This window comes from Syngnathoides biaculeatus, chromosome 19 (genome assembly GCF_019802595.1).
Source record: "Syngnathoides biaculeatus isolate LvHL_M chromosome 19, ASM1980259v1, whole genome shotgun sequence".
Taxonomy (NCBI): domain Eukaryota; kingdom Metazoa; phylum Chordata; class Actinopteri; order Syngnathiformes; family Syngnathidae; genus Syngnathoides; species Syngnathoides biaculeatus.
The window spans coordinates 3,471,159-3,491,335 of record NC_084658.1 but is presented as its reverse complement, the minus strand read 5'-3'; the positions used below and the strand labels follow the sequence as shown (position 1 = coordinate 3,491,335).

The following is a 20,177-nucleotide window of genomic DNA, read 5'->3' as shown; positions in this document are numbered from 1 at the left end:
AGGTGGTTCACTACCATGGCTTCCCCCGGGAAATCGTCTTGGACAGAGGTCCGCAATTTGTCGCCCGTTTTTGGAAGGAATTCTGCACCCTCATCGGCGCCGCGGCAAGTCTAACATCAGGCCATCACCCGGAGTCCAACGGCCAGACGGAGAGCGTCAATTAAGACTTGGAAACCAGACTTCGATCCCTACCATCCAGGGACCAAAGCACGTGGAGCCAGCACCTCAAATGGGTAGAGTACGCCCACAATTCTCTACCCTCCGCTTCGACAGGTATGGCTCCACTCCACGTCGTACACGGATACCCTCCCTCTCTTTTCCCTTCATTGGCCATGGTGCCGTCGGCCCTGGCAGTGGTACGACACTGCAAACAGACCTGGGAGGCAGCTCGGAGGATGCTGCTGTGCATGGGCAGCGTCTGCAAGTCCGCAGTGGACCGCAAGAGGAGAGTTGCACCAGAACTCAAGGTGGTACAGCGGGTGTGGCTCTCCACCAGGGACCTTCCGCTGCGGATGGAATCGCGCAAACTTGCTCCCAGGTTCGTTGGCCCGTTTCCGATCACCAAGATTAACCTTGTTGCCGTGTCGCTCAAATTACCTAGGTCGATGAGGGTGCACCCGACTTTCCAGATCAGCAGACTGCGTCCAACCCGTTCATCTACACTGGTTCCTCCAGCCAAGCACCCCCCGCATGGTGGACGGCGGCCTGGTGTATACGGTGCACTGGTTGCTGTCCTCTTGCCACAGAGGAAGGGGGTCCAGTGGACTGGGAGGGATATGGACCGGAGGAGCGCTCCTGGATCCCCTCTCGTTTCATCTCGGACAACTCTCTCTCTTCAGGGACTTTCACGCAGCCCATCCTGACGCTCCTGGGCCGTCCAGAGCCGGCTGTTAAGGGGTAGGTACTGTCATGCTCATGGTGCCTAGCCAAGCTGGGCGGGGGCAGGCAATCAGCACTCACACACCTGCACCTAATGAATCCTAATGACTCTCAGTTTATATAGGACCTGGGGACGACTAGTCCTCCGCCAGATCGTTGCCTCTGATGCCTTGTTCCCGCATTCCCGTTTGCCTGACTTCTGCCTTCTGTGTTACCGACCCTCCCCTGACCACCCTTGTAAGCCTGCCGCTACTAGTACTTCTGTTTGTTTGGACTGACTTGGTTCTAACTGACCTCGGAACAAATAAACACCTCCTTTGTACTGCCTGCATGCCTCGTGAGTCGTGCATTTGGGTCTGGCCTCGAGCCTCGTTCGTGACAGCCCCTCCTGTGTTGAGTTTGCATGTTCACCCTGTTCCTGCATGGGTTTTCCTCAGGGCACTACGGTTTCTTCCCACATCTCAAAAACATACATTAACTGAAGACTCTAAATTGCCTGGAGGTGGAGGTGTGAATGCGTGTTGGTTGGCAATCAGTTCAAGGCGTACCCAGCTGGGAAAGGCTCCAGCACTCCCGCAAACCTTGTGAGGATAAGCGGCTCAAATAATGGATGGATGCCCAACCTTTTGGCCCTGAGATCTACTTTTCAAGTGGGGGCGATGTGCATCATGGGGACTGCTGTGGAGAAAACAAAAGACAGACGGTAAACAGGAAGCCAGCTTGCTACAACCCGCCTTTATGTGTACATGCGCAGTGACACATGAAGAGACCAGGATTAATGAAATTGAATGTCAATCAATTTACCCGTCCCTAAGTCAAGCGACAACATGGATGATAGGGCTGGAGGTTTTTTTTTTCTTTTTTTTTTTTTTTTTTGCACACGGTCACGATCAACCATAACCACCTTTGAGATTGACTGATAGATCACGATCGACGCATTGGCCACCCCTGTTCACGATTAATTCAATTTGAACAATTGAGTTGTTATTTACAAATGCACTCTATCCTAAACATTATAAGGCATTGCAGTAGAAATAAGAGAGGCCCCGTAGCTCATTGGTTAGAGCACTGGTTTGGTAAACCAGGGGTTGTGGGTTTGTATCCCACTGGGGCTTCCACTCCCTGAGAAGGGTTGCGTCAGGAAGGGCATCTGGTGTAAAAATTGTGCCAAACATATATGTGCGTTCATCTGACATGACACGCTGTGGCGACCCCGAAAGGGACAAGCCGAAAGAAACGTTGCATATGCAGTACAAATAAGACTATGGTTCAAACCACGAGCTGCGTTACATCGTTGGTAACAATATTGCAATGGGGTTACTTTCTAACTATTGGCCTCTTACCGGCAAACTGCATCACTGGACCATCTCTCGTACCATAGAAGTTGACATTAACAGTATCCACACCCAGCTGAAGACATGTTGGTAGTGTTAACCCGTTGGTGGATGATGATTATACTTCTGTTTTCTGACTTAACACAAAAACTTTAAAAACAAAAAAAAAAAGTAAAAACATGTAACAACCATGACTGAACTTCACTAACAAACTGTACAGTTATAATGTCTGTAAATATTGCATCTACTGCTGATAACTGAGCAAAAAAGGAAGATGTTTGGTTGTCATTCCAGCTGTTGACCAATTCCTGTCTGATATTGAATTTCCTGTTTCCGAGAGTGCATCTGCATATGGAAAAACATACGTTCCTTAGTGACACAGTTATGTTTCTTTGGTGTAGATAATTTTATTTAATTTTTACACCATGATTTTGGGGGCCGATCAGCGAGTTTGAAAATAGATCAGATCACCAATCGATCACAAGCTCGAGTAATGAGTCTATGAAAATTTTGAAAAAGAAAAATCATTTACTGTGTGTATATATACTGTGTACTCAATTGCTCAAAAAACTTATATTTACAATAAATGTATCTTTGTTCATCTAGTTATGCGACTGAGGCATAGTGACAAACAGAACAAATTAACATTCTTCTATAAAATAGCAGTAATTATATACAGTAATTAATGTGACTACATTTTATGACATTTTAGTTTGTGTTCTGTGAAATGTTCTCAATTATAGTTAAGTATGTAGCTTTGCTCCATGAAGGTTGGAAATCACTGCTCTGGTCAGATGTATTCTAATCATTCAGGTCAATTATGACATCAAAGGCGATCAGGTGATCATCAGAAAAAGCTCAGAATTGGCCAGTACTGTTCTCACCGATCAGATTAATGTAAAGTCTTCTTAAAGTTATACATACAAGTTACACAAAGATATTTATGTCCACTATCAAATGAAATGAGAAATTTTGGTTGAGGAGAGGCATTGAATATATTTAAGTTGACTGTCTGACTTTTACTTTTGTTGCTTCATCTTGTAGTGATTTTGTACGGGAAAAAAACAATTTATAGCTATATAGTTCATCAAATATAATTTCAGGAGAGAACAATATGGTAAAATGTTTACTGCGTGTCATATTTGTGGCGTTCCTATTTATTGATTTCACAGCTACTGATGTTCTGCAGGTCAAAATAGTTGACAGTGTGGTGTACAGCAACTACAGTGTGAGAGTACAAGTGATGCCCAGTCCTCCTGTAGCCTCCATCCAGGGTGGCACCAACATCTTCATTAACAACAGGAGCATCACCATGTTAACACTGGATGGGCGACATTCCTACAATCCTGACTTCCCTATGAATCCAGTCAGGTGGGCAAACTCTGAACCCCTTTGAATATATTTAGTACCATTGAAAGGAGTCCTCTGCTTATTTTGGAGTGAATTAAAATGTCATTTTGATTATAGTGTCAAATGGATGTGTGAACCTGTCAGCTCCATCAAGACTTCCTGCTTTAACCGTCATGTTGCTGCTTACTCTCCTGTGCTCACCTTTCCAGTGAGCTTCCTCAAACACAACTTTGACCAGTTTCGTTTCACACTGACCATCCACAGTGGGAATCTGTCGGCTTCCACGGAAGCATTTGTCACATTAACGCCAAATGTAGTCGGGTACGAGACAAGTATGACTCTTTGGTAGACTTTGCCGATCACATTGGCAGGAACTGACAAATCATACATTTAACCAATGTTGATTTAGCTAATTAAAGTGGCCAGTTGGATTTTCACTTCTGTCCCATTTGTGTTTCCAATCCAGAAGGTTAACAGTATCCTGTATTGAGTGTGAGGGAGACCAAGTAAACTGGGATCAATCTATCTCGGTCAAAGCCATATGTGAAGACTGTGAGGTTTCCCCAAACTACACCCAATACATTTGGACTTTTTACATGGTTAATGCTTCCTCCAAACCTGTAGTAGAAGGTAAATCATGTTTATCCTATTCAGCTGGAGTCACTGATGTTTTAGTGGTATTTTTACCTGACTTCAGTACAGCCAGCATGGGTAGGTTCCTACTCAAGCATAGTGGTATAACTGTGATACTGAATAGTTGCATGTGTGACTGATCACTCCAGGAGCTAGTCTGCCTTGGGCATATGGGATAAACTTAAGCTCACCCGTCATCTGCACAGAATAAGCAGTATAAAAAAATGGATGGATGACGCTAATTGAAGATTATTCCATTTTGTCTTCTTTTTTTCCCAAGTCCCATTTTGTTATACGGTCGACCTCGGTGCCCCAGCCACTATCATACAGAGCACATCCATATCCCAATCAAATCTTTATCCGCATCTTCCGAATGCTTCCCACCATGCTCGCATGTTGCGTGTTTTCACTGGTATGTAAAATATATCAAAATAATGACTACTAAAGTGATCAAAAAGTTTATAAAAAAAATAATCTCCACACCCAGATTTGGCAGAACCTGTCCATGGCACTTCTCCAACCACCATTGATGCAGCAGGATCAGGTGAGACTGCATAAAAATCTGTTCCACTGTAAAGTCTGATCGAATCTAAAAAAAAAAAAAAAACATTTTGAATTCTAATTAATGCTGTATATATACAGCTGTTGATGGTCGTGTCCATTTGGATCAGAGGGAAATTGGAAGTAAATTTCCTATCGATTACGACTCCTCTATAGACTGGGATAGTGCTGACAGGAGAGATGGACAAGGTATCTTCAAGGCACCTCTGCCATGTTTTGAATGTATGTCATCATTTGTCAAATGTAGTTTGTGTTGAAGGCTCTGCTCTTACGCAGACTATGATGTGCCCTTGCAAATCACGGAAGGAGATCCAGGAATCTCAGCTGGGAGACCAACAGGTACACAATGTATAATATTTTGGTTACTATATAATATTATAATTACCACTCAGTATGAGAGATCAACAAAGAATGGATGAATTTGGAAACATGGAAAGTCATAGATGACAGAGAACCTTGAAAAGGAAGTAATGGTGAACAGTGAATCTAGAAGCTCAGTACAAGAAGATAAATACACAAGTGAAAAGGCTAGTGAGAAAAGACAAGCATATACCTAGAAGAATGGAAAAAGTAGCTGCAAATAATCAAGGAACACTATAAAATCACAAACTTTTTGTGTGTTAGGTTTAGTAGTAGCAACCTTATCAGGGACAGATGTGGACAGTTATGAACCCCACAAAAAGAACGAGGAAAGGTGGCTATAATATGTTAGTTATAATATGATAATACTTAACGGTGATTTCCCTTGAGAACCAGTGAGGATATTGGACGCCACGGAAGATCTGAACATCGACACTATCACACCAACAAAATGGGAACTTATGAATGTGTCAAGTTCTTAAAAATGATGGCAAGTCCTCGCACCAGGAAACGACTTAAATGCAGACCTACTCAAAGTTGACCCAGCATTAGTGCTCATTATGCTCCTTCCCCTCTCCACCGACACCTGGATGGACAAGAAAATATCATCAGACTGGACAACAGAACTAATAGTGAAAGTACCATAGAAAGGAAGAGTACAGGAACTGGAGAGACATTACCTTTCTCTTCTTCTTTTCCTTTCGGCTGGTGCCCTTTGGGGTCGCCACAGCATGTCATCTTTTTCCATCTAAGCCTATCTCGTACATCTTTTTCTTTAACACCTACTGTCTTCATGTCCTCTCTCACAACATCCATCAAGCTTTTCGTTGGTGTTCCTCTCGCTCTTTTGCCTGGCAGCTCCATCCTCAGCCCCTTCTACCAATATACTCACTCTCTTGCCTCTGAACATGTCCAAACCATCTAACTCTCCTCTCTCTAACCTTGTCTCCAAAACATCCAACTTTGGCTGTCCCTCTAATGAGCTCATTTCTAATCCTATCCAACCTGTTAACTCCAAGCGAGAACCTCAGCATCTTCATTTCTGCTACCTCAAGTTCTGCTTCCTGTTGTTTCTTCAGTGCCACAGTCGCTAATCCATACATCATGGCCGGCTTCGCCACTGTTTTATGAACTTTGCCCTTCATCATAGCAGATACCCTTCTGTCACATAGAACACCAGATACCTTCCGCCAACTGTTCCACCCTGCTTGGACCCGTTTCTTCACTTCTTTATCACACTCCCCATTGCTCTCTATTGTTGACCCCAAGTATTTGAAGTCATCCACCCTTGCTATCTCTTCTCCCTGAAGCTTCACTCCTCCTGCTCCGCCCCTCACATTCATACACATATATTATGTTTTACTTCAGCTAATCTTCATTCCTCTTCTTTCTAGAACATGCCTCCATCTTTTTAAATGTTCTTCCGCCTGTTCTTTGCTTTCACTGCAGATCACAATATCATCTGCGAACTTCATAGTCCAAGGGGATTCCAATCTAACCTCATCTTTCAGCCTATCCATTACGAGCACAAACGGGAAGGGGCTCACCGCGGATCCCTGATGCAGTCCCATCTCCACCTTAAATTCTTCTGATACACCAATGGCACACCTCACCGCTGTTCTGCTGCCCTCATACATGTTCTGTATTATTCTAACATATTTCCCACCACACCAGACTTATGCATGCAGTACCACAGTTCCTCCCTTGGTACTCTGTCAGAAATTCTCTAGATCCACAAAGACACAATATAGATCCTTCTGACCTTCTCTGTATTTTTCCATGAGCATCCACAAGGCAAATAATGCATCTGTGGTACTCTTTCTTGACATGAATCCATACTGTTGCTCGCAGATACTTAGTTCTGTCCTGAGTCTAGCCTCCACTACTCTTAACCATTACTCCATTATGTGGCTCATCATCTTTATTCCCCTATAGTTTCCATAGCTCTGAACATCGCCTTTGTTCTTAAAAATGGGGACTAGCACACTTTTCCGCCATTCTTGTGGCATATTCTCTCCTGCTAGTATTCTATTGAATAACTTGGTCAAAAACTCCACAGCCACCTCTCCAAATTGCTTCCATACCTCAACTGGTATGTTATCAGTACCAACTGTCTTTCCATTTTTCCAATTTACAGTCAGTAACCTCCTTGAGATTACATCGTCTGCACAAAATATAATCCACCTGCGTGCTCCTACCTCCGGTCTTATAGTTCACTCTATGTTCCTGTCTCTTTTGGAAATACATGATCACCACTGCCAATTCCATCCTTTTTGCGAAGTCCACCACCATCTGACCCTCAAAGTTCTTTTGCTGAATGCCGTAGTTACCCATCACTTGGTCATCACCCCTGTTTCGTTCGGCAACATGTCCATTGAAATCACAACTCTCTCTCTCTGTGGGATGCTCAGGACCACTTCGTCTAGTTCCTTCCAAAATTTCTCTTTCAACTCAAGGTCACATCCTATTTGTGGGGCATAGCTGCTAATCACGTTATACATATTACCCTCAATTTCAGATTTCAGCTTCATCACTCGGTCTGATACTCCTTTCACCCCCAAGAGATTCTTAGCCAGCTTTTCCTTTAAAATAACCCCAACTCAATTTCTCTTCCCATCTCCTCCATGGTAAAAGAATTTAAACCCTGCTCCTAAGCTTCTAGGCTTACTCCCCTTCCACTTGCTCTCTTGGATGCACAATATGCCAGGAGCATGTCGACCGCTGTGCGGTACTGGAACGTCATGAGTGAGGTTGCAGCTGGTTGTTCCCTTATGGCAATAAAGCCTGCTTCCATATAATTACCCAGTTTCTGTACATTGTAATGTATGTAGTTGATTCTGTCAATGTTTTTATTCAGAGTTATCCCTCACAAGATGGATTCCCATCCTGCAGCAATCTCATTAACCAACTTATACTCATCTGGTATGCCGTTGGGATGCCATTTGCATCAATGTATGCCAGATCTCCATGTTTCCAAGAGGACCTCCTTTGGGAGAACCCAAGGGGAGGTCCAAAGATGGATGCGGCCAATTGTATATCCTCTGCTTTGGATGGAAACACAGTCACAGATAAGAGCAGTGATACCAGTGCACACGTTCAATTTTAAAAAAATAATACAACCTTTGACCAACACACCACCACAACACATCGCTGCATGGGAGCAGTGGGGCAGTTTGCAGATGGATATCATGACACCATGTTTTGTTGAGACTTCCCACGTTAAAATCTGTCCCTGTAAAGCTAACACAGGAGAAATTAGCCAATGCAACATTAGAAAATATCAGTTTATCATTTACTGCCTTAGTTGTTGGATAAACACTTTTCCATTTCCGACAAGTGGTGTTAGGAGTTGTTTGTCATTACCTCCAGGGTACATTGTGTTGGTATTTCTGTTGGAATGACACGCATTAGTGGCCTAGGGCCCATGCATGTGATGTAACTATAGTTTACCTTGTTAGCTGCATTCTACATTATTAACAACCAGTTTTGTTTCCTATTTATAAAAAAAAATAATCATAATAATGAAAAAATGTTCCTCAGGCTTTTTCGGTTAAAATACTCCCTCCATGGTAGATGTAGTCTTTTGTATGGCATTTGGGTTTAAGGTAGCATTAAATTGGCAAATGGTGAGAAGAAAGTGGGGGTTTCCTTTACCATAAGCCCATAGATGGAATCCCCAGCAATTAGACTCTGCAAAGGAATTGAAAAGGTGCTGAACTGATTCACTGGGAGGCACACATGGAGTCCTCCTCTCATGCCTCGGTGACTCCCGCATAGTTGTTTACCAATGTTATTTGAAATGAGGTTGCACCTCTTTATCTTATGTGTGGTAGGCATAGTTGACTGAGTATAATTATTGGTTCTGTTATATATTTTTGTCAGCTTTACAGGTGTCCAAAAGTAGCATATGAACAAAAATATCATTACAGCTGTCAATGTTGCAGCCCAACATGCTATCATATTATTTAGCCATTTTGAAGTCATGTCGACCAAGTCACCCCTAAATGAGTAAAGTGTCTTTTAAATCTTCATCAGCCTTCAGGTATTTTCAGATACTATAAATCTGCACCCACCGATTGCTGGACTTTGCTCATGTTTCCCTTTGGGTGACTCAGCTGAGATGACCTTTTACAGTGTGTAAGGTGTATCCACGTGTTTCTTTCTGCTATTTTGTCCGTGTCATTCAGCTCTTGCTCAGTCTATGCCAGTGTTTGGGTAAAACTGCATGTACAGTAGATGTTAATTCACAAACAGACATAGCATGAATAGACAAATGGCAGTAATAAGGTTATTAAAGCACAGTAAGTTGTTACATTTTTTTTTTTCTGATGGTGTAGTGCAGGGATGTCAAACTCATTTCTCTTGTGGGGCACGTTGTAGTTCGGGTTTCCCTCAGAGGGACTTTTCGAGTGAAGGCAGCGTGGGATCGATTACCGCTCAGTGATGGTGTCGACATCTGCACTGGGACTGGCTGGTGACCAGTTCGGCGTGTAGTCTGCCGCTGCCCGAAGTTAGCTGGGATTGGCTCCAAGCTCTCTCTCCGAATAAATGCAGAAGGGTTGTGTCAGGAAAGGCATCCGGCATAAAAAAATCAAAAAGACAGTTACTGCCGCACCACCATGACAATGGCACGAAAATGGCTTTCTACATTAATGCTGATAAAATTTCCAATTTGTTTCTAGTCCTATCAAATTGATGCATGTGAAATTTCCTAGTGACACGCCATTAGAACACAAGTTTTTTTGTTTTTCAAAAGAAGTTAATGGATACACAGAATCCCCCAACTTTTTTTTTTTTTTTTTTTGCATTCGTTATCAATTAAAAGCATTGGTATTATCTCTGGATCTGTGCAAACAACACAATCTTTTGGACACATTTTTTCCATGTAGTTATCCAATTTGTTTTGTTTTTATTTAATTTTTTTTTTTTTTTTGAGGGTGGGACCTTGAGTGGTTCCCACAGGTTCCACTCGAACAGAAAAATTAAAATAACGGGTCGCGTTTTCATCCAACACTCAACAGCAAAATTTAACTGTTTAGTCACCATTATGACAGCAGTCTCACTCCCATGTGTAACTGGACAACAGCCACCTTGGCAGTGGGAATGAGAACAGCTATCGTACGAGTGGCCAATAAAAACAAATTTGTTTTGTTTGTGTTAATAATGGTTTCAAAAGCAATAACTTTGATACAATCAACAAATGAACTCAAGTACTCCTTTTCGCAATTTACTAAGCTGTTTGGGGTTGTTAATAACTCCTGAAAAGGACCCACTTGTGTGTTTTTTTTTTTTCCTTCATCATTCGTCTATCTCATTGTGTGGAAAATATTGGTAATTTGTATGGTCTCCCAAATAGTGTTTCGAATTGAATGAGAACCTTACGTGCTTGTAATTTATGTATAGTTAGACTAAATCTATCATTGTGTCCAAATTGCCCCTACGTGTGATTGTGAGTGCGGCTGTTTGTCTCCATGTGACCTGCAATTGGCTGGCAACCAGGTCAGGGTGTACCTTGCCTCCTGCCCGTTGACAACTGGGATAGGCTCCAGCCCTCCCTGCGACCCTTGTGAGGATAAGCGGCTAAGAAAATGGATGGAGGAATGAATGGGTGTGTAGCTTGAGGAAACTGACCATGTTTTGGATGCACTTTCCCTTGTGGATTATGTCCCACACAGATCAAACAAGCCCTACAAAAAAAGTTTTTTGCATACAAGTTAAATCCATGGATCATGTAATGCGTTTGTACCAGGGCTACCATTCGCCCTGTTGAGACCTGAGACTTCCCATGGCTCAAGATTGCCGCCCACTTAAAAAATGTTTTTGGTATAATTTTTTTTTTTTTTGTACCTGTGCTGACATAAATCCCATTTTGTAATGTAGTACCTTATTTTTTCCACATCTTTAGTTCTGCTGGTAAGCTTTGTTGTTGCATTTTGTTTAACACATCATCTCAAAGTATGTCTTCATTTGTTACATGGTCAGCTAATCCCATAAAGGTTTTGGCTGCTGCTTCTTTTGCTGTTTTATCTGTAAATCCATTTCCTAATGATTCTTTGTCTGGATTTGATGTGTGTACTGCACATTTACATATGGCTATTATTTTGGTAATTGAACTGCTATGAGCAAATTTTGTAGTAGCTCTGCATGTGTCACTGTGTTCCCTGTAGTTGTCGCTATTCCTCTATTTTTCCAGTATTGTCTGTGTAGATTGTGATACCACCGTAAATACAGCAGCATCTGGTCTCTGATTGTTTAAGACTGTCCAATAAGCTATTGTCTGTACAGTTCAATCGTCCCATTCCAAATCTGTTTTTTTTTCTGTCCAATCAGGAACATTTCGTACTACCAAAACAAATTGTCTCAAACTCTTCCACTCCCGTTGTAATGACGTGTGTGGTGGTGTCCATCCCTTGTGTAGTGCATTTAGTTTGTCAGTCAGTCTTGTTCCTGCCACCACTACTGATGTACCATCAGAGTACAGATTATCAATCATGATTTTGTCTGGTGTGGGCTGTTATAAGTTTACAGTATCTTACACTACATAGTCACATGCAATGAGTCACTTCCTACGTCATTTTGTGGTTGTTCAATCATCTCTCGAGCCGTTTGCAGCAAGAAATCTCCTGTTCTTTTGGGAGGTTTGTTTGGAATATCTAAGGTGTAATATCATAGTGCTGGTTTCCTATTTTGTAAGATATTTAACTGTCCTCCCAGTAATTCCTTTTTTTATTTTTACTTCTATATTTGCTGTCAGAGAGAGAATTAAGCCCAGTCCTAGTTTCAGCAAGCCATCTCTTCCCAACAAACGTATGGGACAAATTAAAAAGTTGCATTTTGGGAGCATTAGTTGTGACATTTTTGATGGCGAGATGGCTGCTCTCTTCCTCATCTGCGGCCACAATTATTAAATGTTTCGCATAAAGCGCCATAAATTTCTCCTTTCTCTGTCAGAAAGGTGTCAATTTTCTTTTTCTTATTTTGTAGCACTCTTTCTGCTTGTAGTGCTTGGTTAACGTATTGTTACAGGCTGCCAGTCGGTTTATCAACCCAATGTTTTTTCAATCCATTGTTTTATAAGATTATTTGAATTCACAGCTTTTTAATTGCCCTTGACACACACTCTGGAGTGTGATCTTCAGGAATGCCACTGTTTGCTTTAAAACATGCAGTCATTACAATTCTATATTCTTAAATGGTTCATTGTTGTTTTATTTTGCTCTTCCAGTGGCAGAAAAAAATGCTTTTTTTCTAAATCTACCAGAATGCGCGATATTAACCCTTGAACTCCCTGGTGCTGTGAGAAAGTACTTTGCTGTCATCCAAATTTGTTGTACTTCCACACCATTTAAGTGGTAAGATTTTCTCAAGTCTTACGTTCCCTGGACGAATTATGTTACATCAACTTTATGAGATGTGATACCTTTAATGACCGTTTTCACATCATCTTGAGTTCAGTTGTTTTTTGTTTTGGGTTTTTTTTTGTCTGTGTGTGTTTCTCTATTATTTTATCCTGCAGGTTAACTATATATATTTTTTGTGTGTATGTTGAGCTGGCCAGCAAAGTCATATTCTGTTATCCACAAATTTAGATGTTTTATTTTAGTAGGACATTTGCTTTCTACAAACTTCTAGTCCTTACACATCATTATTCTTTTTTTTTCAGATGTTTTGTTTCAACTATTTTGCTATTTATCAACTATTTTGCTATTTGTTTTTCCCCTGTTGGAGTCAGTGGTTCACTGACTTCCCCCTGAACAGGGTGACAATTACGTTCTGTTAGAGGTAATTCTCAAGCTTCTACCACAAGTGGCGGAGTATTCTTACCTCTGCATCCTCAAACAATTGTCACTCAATTTCCTGTTCAAGTGAGGTAGCGAACCTCCACTCACACTTTTACACATGCACACGTTTCACGGAGCACACGTACAAGACACACCTTGCCCTTTTCTCAGTTTTATAGACTAATTAGTCTACTCAATAGGGACTAGTATTCTCGAGGTTTGGTTCTGCCGCAGTCACCCAGACGCGCATTCACTCATTCCTCATGAGTGTGGGAGTTTCCTACTCACCAGAAATGCCTTTACTTCCTTCGGCTTCTCGTCAACCCTCAGCCTCCAGATGCAAAGTCGAGGCCCAGTCCCGGAAAGGGTCTCAAGTGCCATGGCCACGGTCTTTGCCTGGACGTCAACTCAGTCCCTGGAAACCTCAGGTATCTTGAGATCCGGCTCGAAGGACCAAGTAAATGTCACGTTCACCAATCAGACATTCATTAAACAGGACAAAAAAGGAAGCAAAGACACCAGTTCAAGTCTCGTGAGGAGAGAGGAGAGGAACTGTCTTGTACAATTCACCACTGCACTCTCTGATTATCCTCTCCTCAGCACCTCTATTTATTTAGTTTTAAGATGCCCCTTATTTATGTGGATGTTACAAAAAGGAGACGACAAGCAAAACAGTTTAAAACAAAGTGTACATGTTTGTTCATGTGCGTGTGCATGTGTGGAAGATTGCTGAATACATGTGCGGTCATCATTTTTTTAACAGGCAGCAGTTCTAACAGTTCTGATGATTAGATGTTTTTGTTCTTGCTATCTCCTGCTAGGAGGCTGCCACGTTATCTAGAGCAGAGCAAAGCATTTCAATATTGGAAGCAGATGTATGATAATTATGATCACAATTATTCCCACACACTCGTTTTAACTCTTTCCTCAAAGAAGCTATTTCTCGCTCAGAACTGCTGTCATGAGATTCTGCACTCGGGGGAATTTTCACAGTACCGTGCGAAGCATATGTCGTGGGGGTAGACACCACAGCAGCTACCAAGGACTTCAATTCCTTTATCTCAGACTTTAACTGTTGAATTTCTGACTGTTTTGCATCCATTCCCTGTTGTGCGTATGCACGTTGTACAACACCTCCCATTTTTCGTCTTGAGGATTCATATTCTTCCTCTGTGCATATCTCCTTTAACAGCTGGAGAAACGTGGCTGGGTTTTTTTTGCGCTGTCTAAGACGAAGATTAAGTAGCATCATGTCAGAACCAATAGCGCCACGCAACAGCTGCTCCAACATTACTTTGTCAGCACACGCGACAGGAATATGACCTCTCTGAACCACCTTATTCAACAACTGTTCTAGACGCCTGAGGAAGTTAGAGAGCTTCTCCGCTGTCTGTTGCTGTAACAACAGAAAGGCAAAATATAACTCCTCTCCTGATTCAGCTGTCCCAAAAGCATGCTCAAGTGCTTCTAAGCAGTCTTCTGGGCTGATGGAAGGATCGGTGGATCGGGCTGCTTGGACAATATGTGTAAGTGCTGTTCCTCTCAAACTCTCCATTAATCTACGCCTTTTCTCTTTTGAGAGCCTTCACACTCTTCCACCATGAGCCATGCTTGACCTAACCAATGTTCAAATGGTTCCTCTCCAAGTGGAGTGGGCAGCGATCCAGAAAAAGTTCGTAATCTGCGGTAGCTTCCATTATCACTAAAGGTTTGGTCTTGCTGAGTAATTCACTAACTATTTGTAGTAGGGCTGCTGTAGATTTGGTCACATCCTCTGCCGGCGAAGATGATGTAGGTGTCTCATTTCTGTATGTGCCGTTTGCTTACTGTTGTTTGGATAACCTCTGACTTGCTGCATTGGTCTCCAGGCCTTTATCTACTGTGACGACAGACCACAGTCCACCACCATCAATGGGGTACACATCAAAGGGAACCATTTCTCTCTTCACAGCTTCTTTATATTCCCACAAAACCAGGTACCGGTTCTCCTGGAGGCTGGAGGTTCGCCTTCTGACACGCACACGACACGTCCAAGACTCTTCACTGTTTCCATTGTCTCTTGGAGGGCATCAGTATTTACTTCTTCATGCATGACCACCAAGAGAGCATAAGCCAGATCTAATGACTCCTGTTGGCACCACCCTCTTAATTGTTTTACCAACTCAGTCTGTGTATCCATTTTAGAACGAAAGCTATCAAAATTTACCAGCACAAAATTTAACAAAATAAATGCACAAATAATTTTCACTAGAATCCCAGCGGTGCCTCCAATTTATGTAGCGCCTCTCTAGTATAAAATACTTAGACGAGGAAGCCACCCGAGGTAGCTGGTTGCTGGCACCCAAGCCAAGTCCCATGCATGCACTTAGCCCCTGTGGTAGCGGCGAACACCACGTTACGGCATGATTTGAGTAGTCAACTCAAACGACACACTATCCCAGTTGAACTTTCAACAGTCCCTGTCGAACATGTCGATCAACTTTTGATAAATGTCCACCGTTCACTTTCTTTGTCCTTTTGTTGCCCTCTGACAACCACTCGTACCTTGCACTCCGACTAGCCTTTTTTCTCTCTTTTTCCTGCGTCTCCTCAACACGTCACTTCCTTTCCTTCTTAAACAATAGTTACAATAATAAAATGACAAACAAAAGTATTTCTTTTTCACAAATGAATCAAACACATATAAATACAAATCCCTCCAAAAGAAAATAAAGTCAGCACACACAGTTTAACAGATATTCCACCACATTGCATAAAGAAAACCTATAACCTAATTGCTACTCTATTATACTGAAATTTTACCTGTACCAACTTTTAACCGGGTTACAAATGCACAACATTGACAAGACTGAAGCAAATCTGGAGAGTTAACCAATACAAAACCAATGCCAAACTCAGAATGTCAAATCACATACACAGGTCAAAACTGTATTGTCAACCCAACTCTATTGTCCAGAATGCAGGAAGACAATAGGCAAAGACACGCATAACCTTGCTGTCTTCACACACAGCATGACTACATAAAATCATGCATCTATTCTGGCTGAACACAATCTGCACAAAGCCATAGAGAAAGAGCTACATCATCACCATCAAGCTGGGGAACCATAGAGCAGATGTCCAAAGACACAGAAGTGGAGAGACTAGGAACCGACCAGCGTGACAGGAATTACTGACTGACTCTTGATATAATTCAGTTCTACAACAGCGTAAACTACACCCAGAATAACAGACATATTTTTAAGTGAATACGTTTCTGATGGTGAGAAATCTTTTTCTTTGTGATATGGTATTTAATCTATAAAGATTGTGCATGTCTACCAATGTTGAGGCCATTTACTCGAGAGTATGCACTATTAGGTGTGGGTGTTCAGACCTCGACTCCAGGAGATGACCCTTCGTTCAACACAGTGTCACATGAACCTGAGGGGAGTAATCTTTTTGAGTCCAGTTCCAGGCAGGTGATTCGGGAACAAACCTTGCTTGACCTCCCTCGAGACTTGGTAGAGGCGGGGTTGTTTGCGTCCTACACCTACACAGGTACGCAATACAGAAAATGTCTTCTTATTGCTATGATCATTGTTCATCATAAAGGTAATACAATTTTACAGGATTTTCCTCCACGTTGCTCAGCTTCAAACCTTTTAGTCTAAAGCCAGATAGCATGTACATGCTGGAGGTCATTGCCAGTAAGTCCCTCATTCATTATGGATATTTTTGCTGAAATAATTGGATTCTGATAACCATGTTCCATTGTTCATTTTTGTTACAACAAAGAATCTCAAAAAAGTCGTATTTTGGGCCGCACTCAACTATTCTTGAGAACAAAGCCTATTCCTAAAGGAATGACATGTCAGGTGTTACCGAGCAAAGGAGTGGAGTTTTACACACACTTCAGCATCTTCTGCACCTCAGGAAGAAAGGTAAAACCATGTTCTACTATACAATACAAATAGTTACTTAAATTTGGCTATCGTCAGGGTCTCTTTAGTTTTTAGCTAAGGTCTCCATAAACAAATAGAATACAAAGTCATGATCCATTTTGTAACAACCACTTAAATATTGATCATATTTCTTCAGCTATTAGATATTTTACAGATTCCCTCATCTTAAGAGTTTTGTGTGTTTGTGTGTGCATGATTTCATGTGCATGTGCAAAGGACTTACTGTACGAGTACAGCTTTAGTGTTGGGAGCGAACCTGCTAGGATGTTGTACAAGGGGAGAAACTTTGAGTACTACTTCAGACTTCCATCCGGACATTTCAATGATGGCTTTAAAGGTAACACCTGCCATCAGATCAATCAAGATCTACACATGACTGACTGGATTTCGTATGTGCTTGACTGTGTCATTATTTTTATTATTCTAGTCACTGTATACACAAAAATCAGAAGTAGTATGTATGGATCATCCACCAAAGTCTGCCCTGTAACTGTACAAGTCCTGCCCAGCTTTTTCAGGAATGTTTCGTCAAACAATCCTGATGTGGAATTGTAAGAACAGTAGTACTGTATGTTAAATATGACCCTTTTTTTGGTTGTTGGTTTTTGTCTAACCTTGGCCTTTTTCCACATTGTTTCCAGGTACCAGTCGGGACTGAAGAACCTCTCTGCATTGATTCTACTTGGGAACAGTGCAGAGATTTGCAACTATATCAGTTTGTTGTCAGGAATCCTGAATAGACTCAGCTCGGATAGCCAGGCAGACCACCATATTCAGAGACATATACGTCGTGTGCTCATCTGCACTATGTGCAAAATGGAAAGGAGTGACCAGGTACACAGACAACACAACATCCATAGTACATGAACCCAAGCATTGTGATACGACAGAAAAACTGGCAGGTATAGGATTTTTAGTTCTTGCTGTTAAGGCCTGCCATTGCAGCGATTTTTTTTTTTTTTTTTTTTTTTTTTTTTTTAAATTTATTTATTTTTTTTTAAATAGAATACAGTACTGTATACAGTTTTTATATTGATTGGTTGTTTAAGCCAGGGGTGTCAAACTGATGTAAAGGGGTCCTGACCACTAAAATCATGCCGCACTTAATAAATAATACGTTTTCCATTTGTTTTAATACAAAACAAGGATGCTAGGAAAACCTTTTAGGTTTAATGACTTTTGAAAATCATTTTACTCAACAACTATTTCTGCTTCAGTTTGTCATCCACAAATGTGCATATACTGAAGAAATAATTAGACCAAAAACACTGATTTAGTTACATAGTTTTCCATGTAATTTCATTAGTTAAGTATATTGCAAGATTTTTCTTACCAATTCTTACCAAATAAACTTAAAAAGTCTGATTTTGTATTTGTTTAATTTTTTTCAAGGATTGTACCCCCAGCGAGATGGTTCTGCTTCCTGGGCCAAATGTTTGACGCTACTGGTTTAAGCAATGCCATAATGTTCTAAGACAAGTAGAATTTCACACAGTATAATGCAAAACTCCACCAAGGTCAAACCTTTACCAAAACTCAAAACATTTGGCAAATGTCATATTTATTTTTAACAAGCAACTTCCTGGTTCATAGAGGAAGATGAACACGGTGGTACCATTATAATAGATGGTTTCCTCGCAACGTCATGTGTCACGTGACTTTTGTTTAGGATGCCATAGTGGACGGAAAAACTACAATAAAATGTTTTTTTAGTGATCTTTTTGTGAATATTGACTTGCTTATAAGCAAGGCCACAGACTTATTCTTCATATAAGAATCCTTATCACACAAAGTACTTGATTTCGGTGACACCTTTTAAGGAACAGTGAACTTTATATCAACAGGATGGGGAGGACGCACCAGTGATAATCATATAGCTCACATTAATTCTGGCGATTATTGTACTCTGATCGCGGAGTCGACATTCAATAGACTCTTGCTTATTATAATGCAACCATTCAAATTCCTGCATTTACAAAAGGTGAAAAACAATTGGACTTTAAAGACATTGAAACAACTTGAGTCATTGCCAATGTTAGAATACACTTGTAGCGTGTTATAGGTGTTGTGCGCAACAGATACACAATATTACAAGGGACAATACCGATACAGATGCTCCAGCCAGATGTAACTTCTGGTTTAACGGGTTCCTGATAAAATTGTTTAAGTTTGTTGTTCGCTTTAAATGCCAGCAAGTCTGTTGTATCAATTAATTAAACTTATGTAATTGTATGCATAATCAGTTATAATTATACATAAATACATTAATGTATGTATAATTTTAATTTGGTATTACTAGCGACAATACATTTGTGACGAATATTGGTGTGCATAATGATTTTATTTGAATTTTGTCCTGTGCATTCCAACTTTTTTTTAATACAAGAAAAAGTGAGATGATTGAAGATATTGTTTGCATTTGAAAATTATGTTTGTCTTGTGTTTTCACTTTCTATTCGAATTTCAAACAACTTAACTTTGAGATACATACATGCACTGGTACATGCATACATGTACACACACAAAATATCCAATTTGCAAACATAAATAATAAATGTACAACTATTTGGATTCTACTAAAATTTTAAAAAATACAACAAAACCTTCAGAAAGAACACTAGGTTTTCAAAATTAACATCTCTTAATTTGACTTGGGAAAATTCCGAATTTTTCTACAGTCTGGGCATGTCTACTTCCTCTTTGGAACATTTTTCAGTTGGAGACAATTTATGTGAAACTTTACAATTTTGCACAAGCCAGATGAACAACTCACAATCAGTTCATCGATAGCCTTTCTGCAGTAGCATACCACACTTGCTGTTTCACTTGTGGTTACATCTGCTGGCTTCACAGATCTTTGAAAACACAGGTCTGGATTTCTTTAAAACCAACTTGCCACTAATTTTTCTCCAGAACACATTCAGTTTCTCCCAAACAAAACTGAGAGTCATCAGCTGCCTCTTCAAGAGTCTAGTCTTTCTTGCAGTGCTTACACTTGATCTCGATGAGCCCCATGCCGCAACAATCATAAGATGTCATAAAGCGCTCATACTCGCCCCATGCAATTTTTCCATGCTCACATCGCCACCTAAACGAAGAAAATGTTAATACTTTGAAATTCACAATAAGGCAATGACAAGGGTATCTTCGACAGAGAGACATATTCATAACAATCACAAACTTAAATAACCGCAACCTGTTTATTTTGATTGAACATCAATAACTGGTAATATTATGAAGGTTGCATAATATTTCAAGGGTTGGAACACATGTGTATCAGTTAAGGTAAAAAAAAAGTTTTGTAGTTTTATAGATTACAGAGCACGCATTTAATA

At 40.9% G+C, this 20,177-nt stretch overlaps 1 protein-coding gene across 11 annotated transcripts in view; it reads left to right on the top strand.

The window, feature by feature from the left end:
• Nucleotides 1-20,177, top strand: part of LOC133492445 (polycystin-1-like protein 1) — a 72,587-nt gene that overhangs the window by 16,121 nt on the left and 36,289 nt on the right. For all 11 annotated transcript variants that reach the window (XR_009792631.1, XM_061804627.1, XM_061804624.1 and 8 more), the window contains 13 exons: nt 3,403-3,584; nt 3,681-3,884; nt 4,030-4,193; nt 4,477-4,608; nt 4,684-4,740; nt 4,839-4,946; nt 5,034-5,096; nt 16,259-16,438; nt 16,510-16,587; nt 16,676-16,821; nt 17,059-17,179; nt 17,270-17,393; nt 17,484-17,676. Coding sequence is in view for 10 of the 11 variants with exons in the window: in XM_061804627.1 (XP_061660611.1) it covers nt 3,403-3,584; nt 3,681-3,884; nt 4,030-4,193; nt 4,477-4,608; nt 4,684-4,740; nt 4,839-4,946; nt 5,034-5,096; nt 16,259-16,438; nt 16,510-16,587; nt 16,676-16,821; nt 17,059-17,179; nt 17,270-17,393; nt 17,484-17,676 (1,752 nt within the window). In the remaining variant the exon portion in view is untranslated. The remainder of the gene's footprint in view (nt 1-3,402; nt 3,585-3,680; nt 3,885-4,029; nt 4,194-4,476; nt 4,609-4,683; nt 4,741-4,838; nt 4,947-5,033; nt 5,097-16,258; nt 16,439-16,509; nt 16,588-16,675; nt 16,822-17,058; nt 17,180-17,269; nt 17,394-17,483; nt 17,677-20,177) is intronic.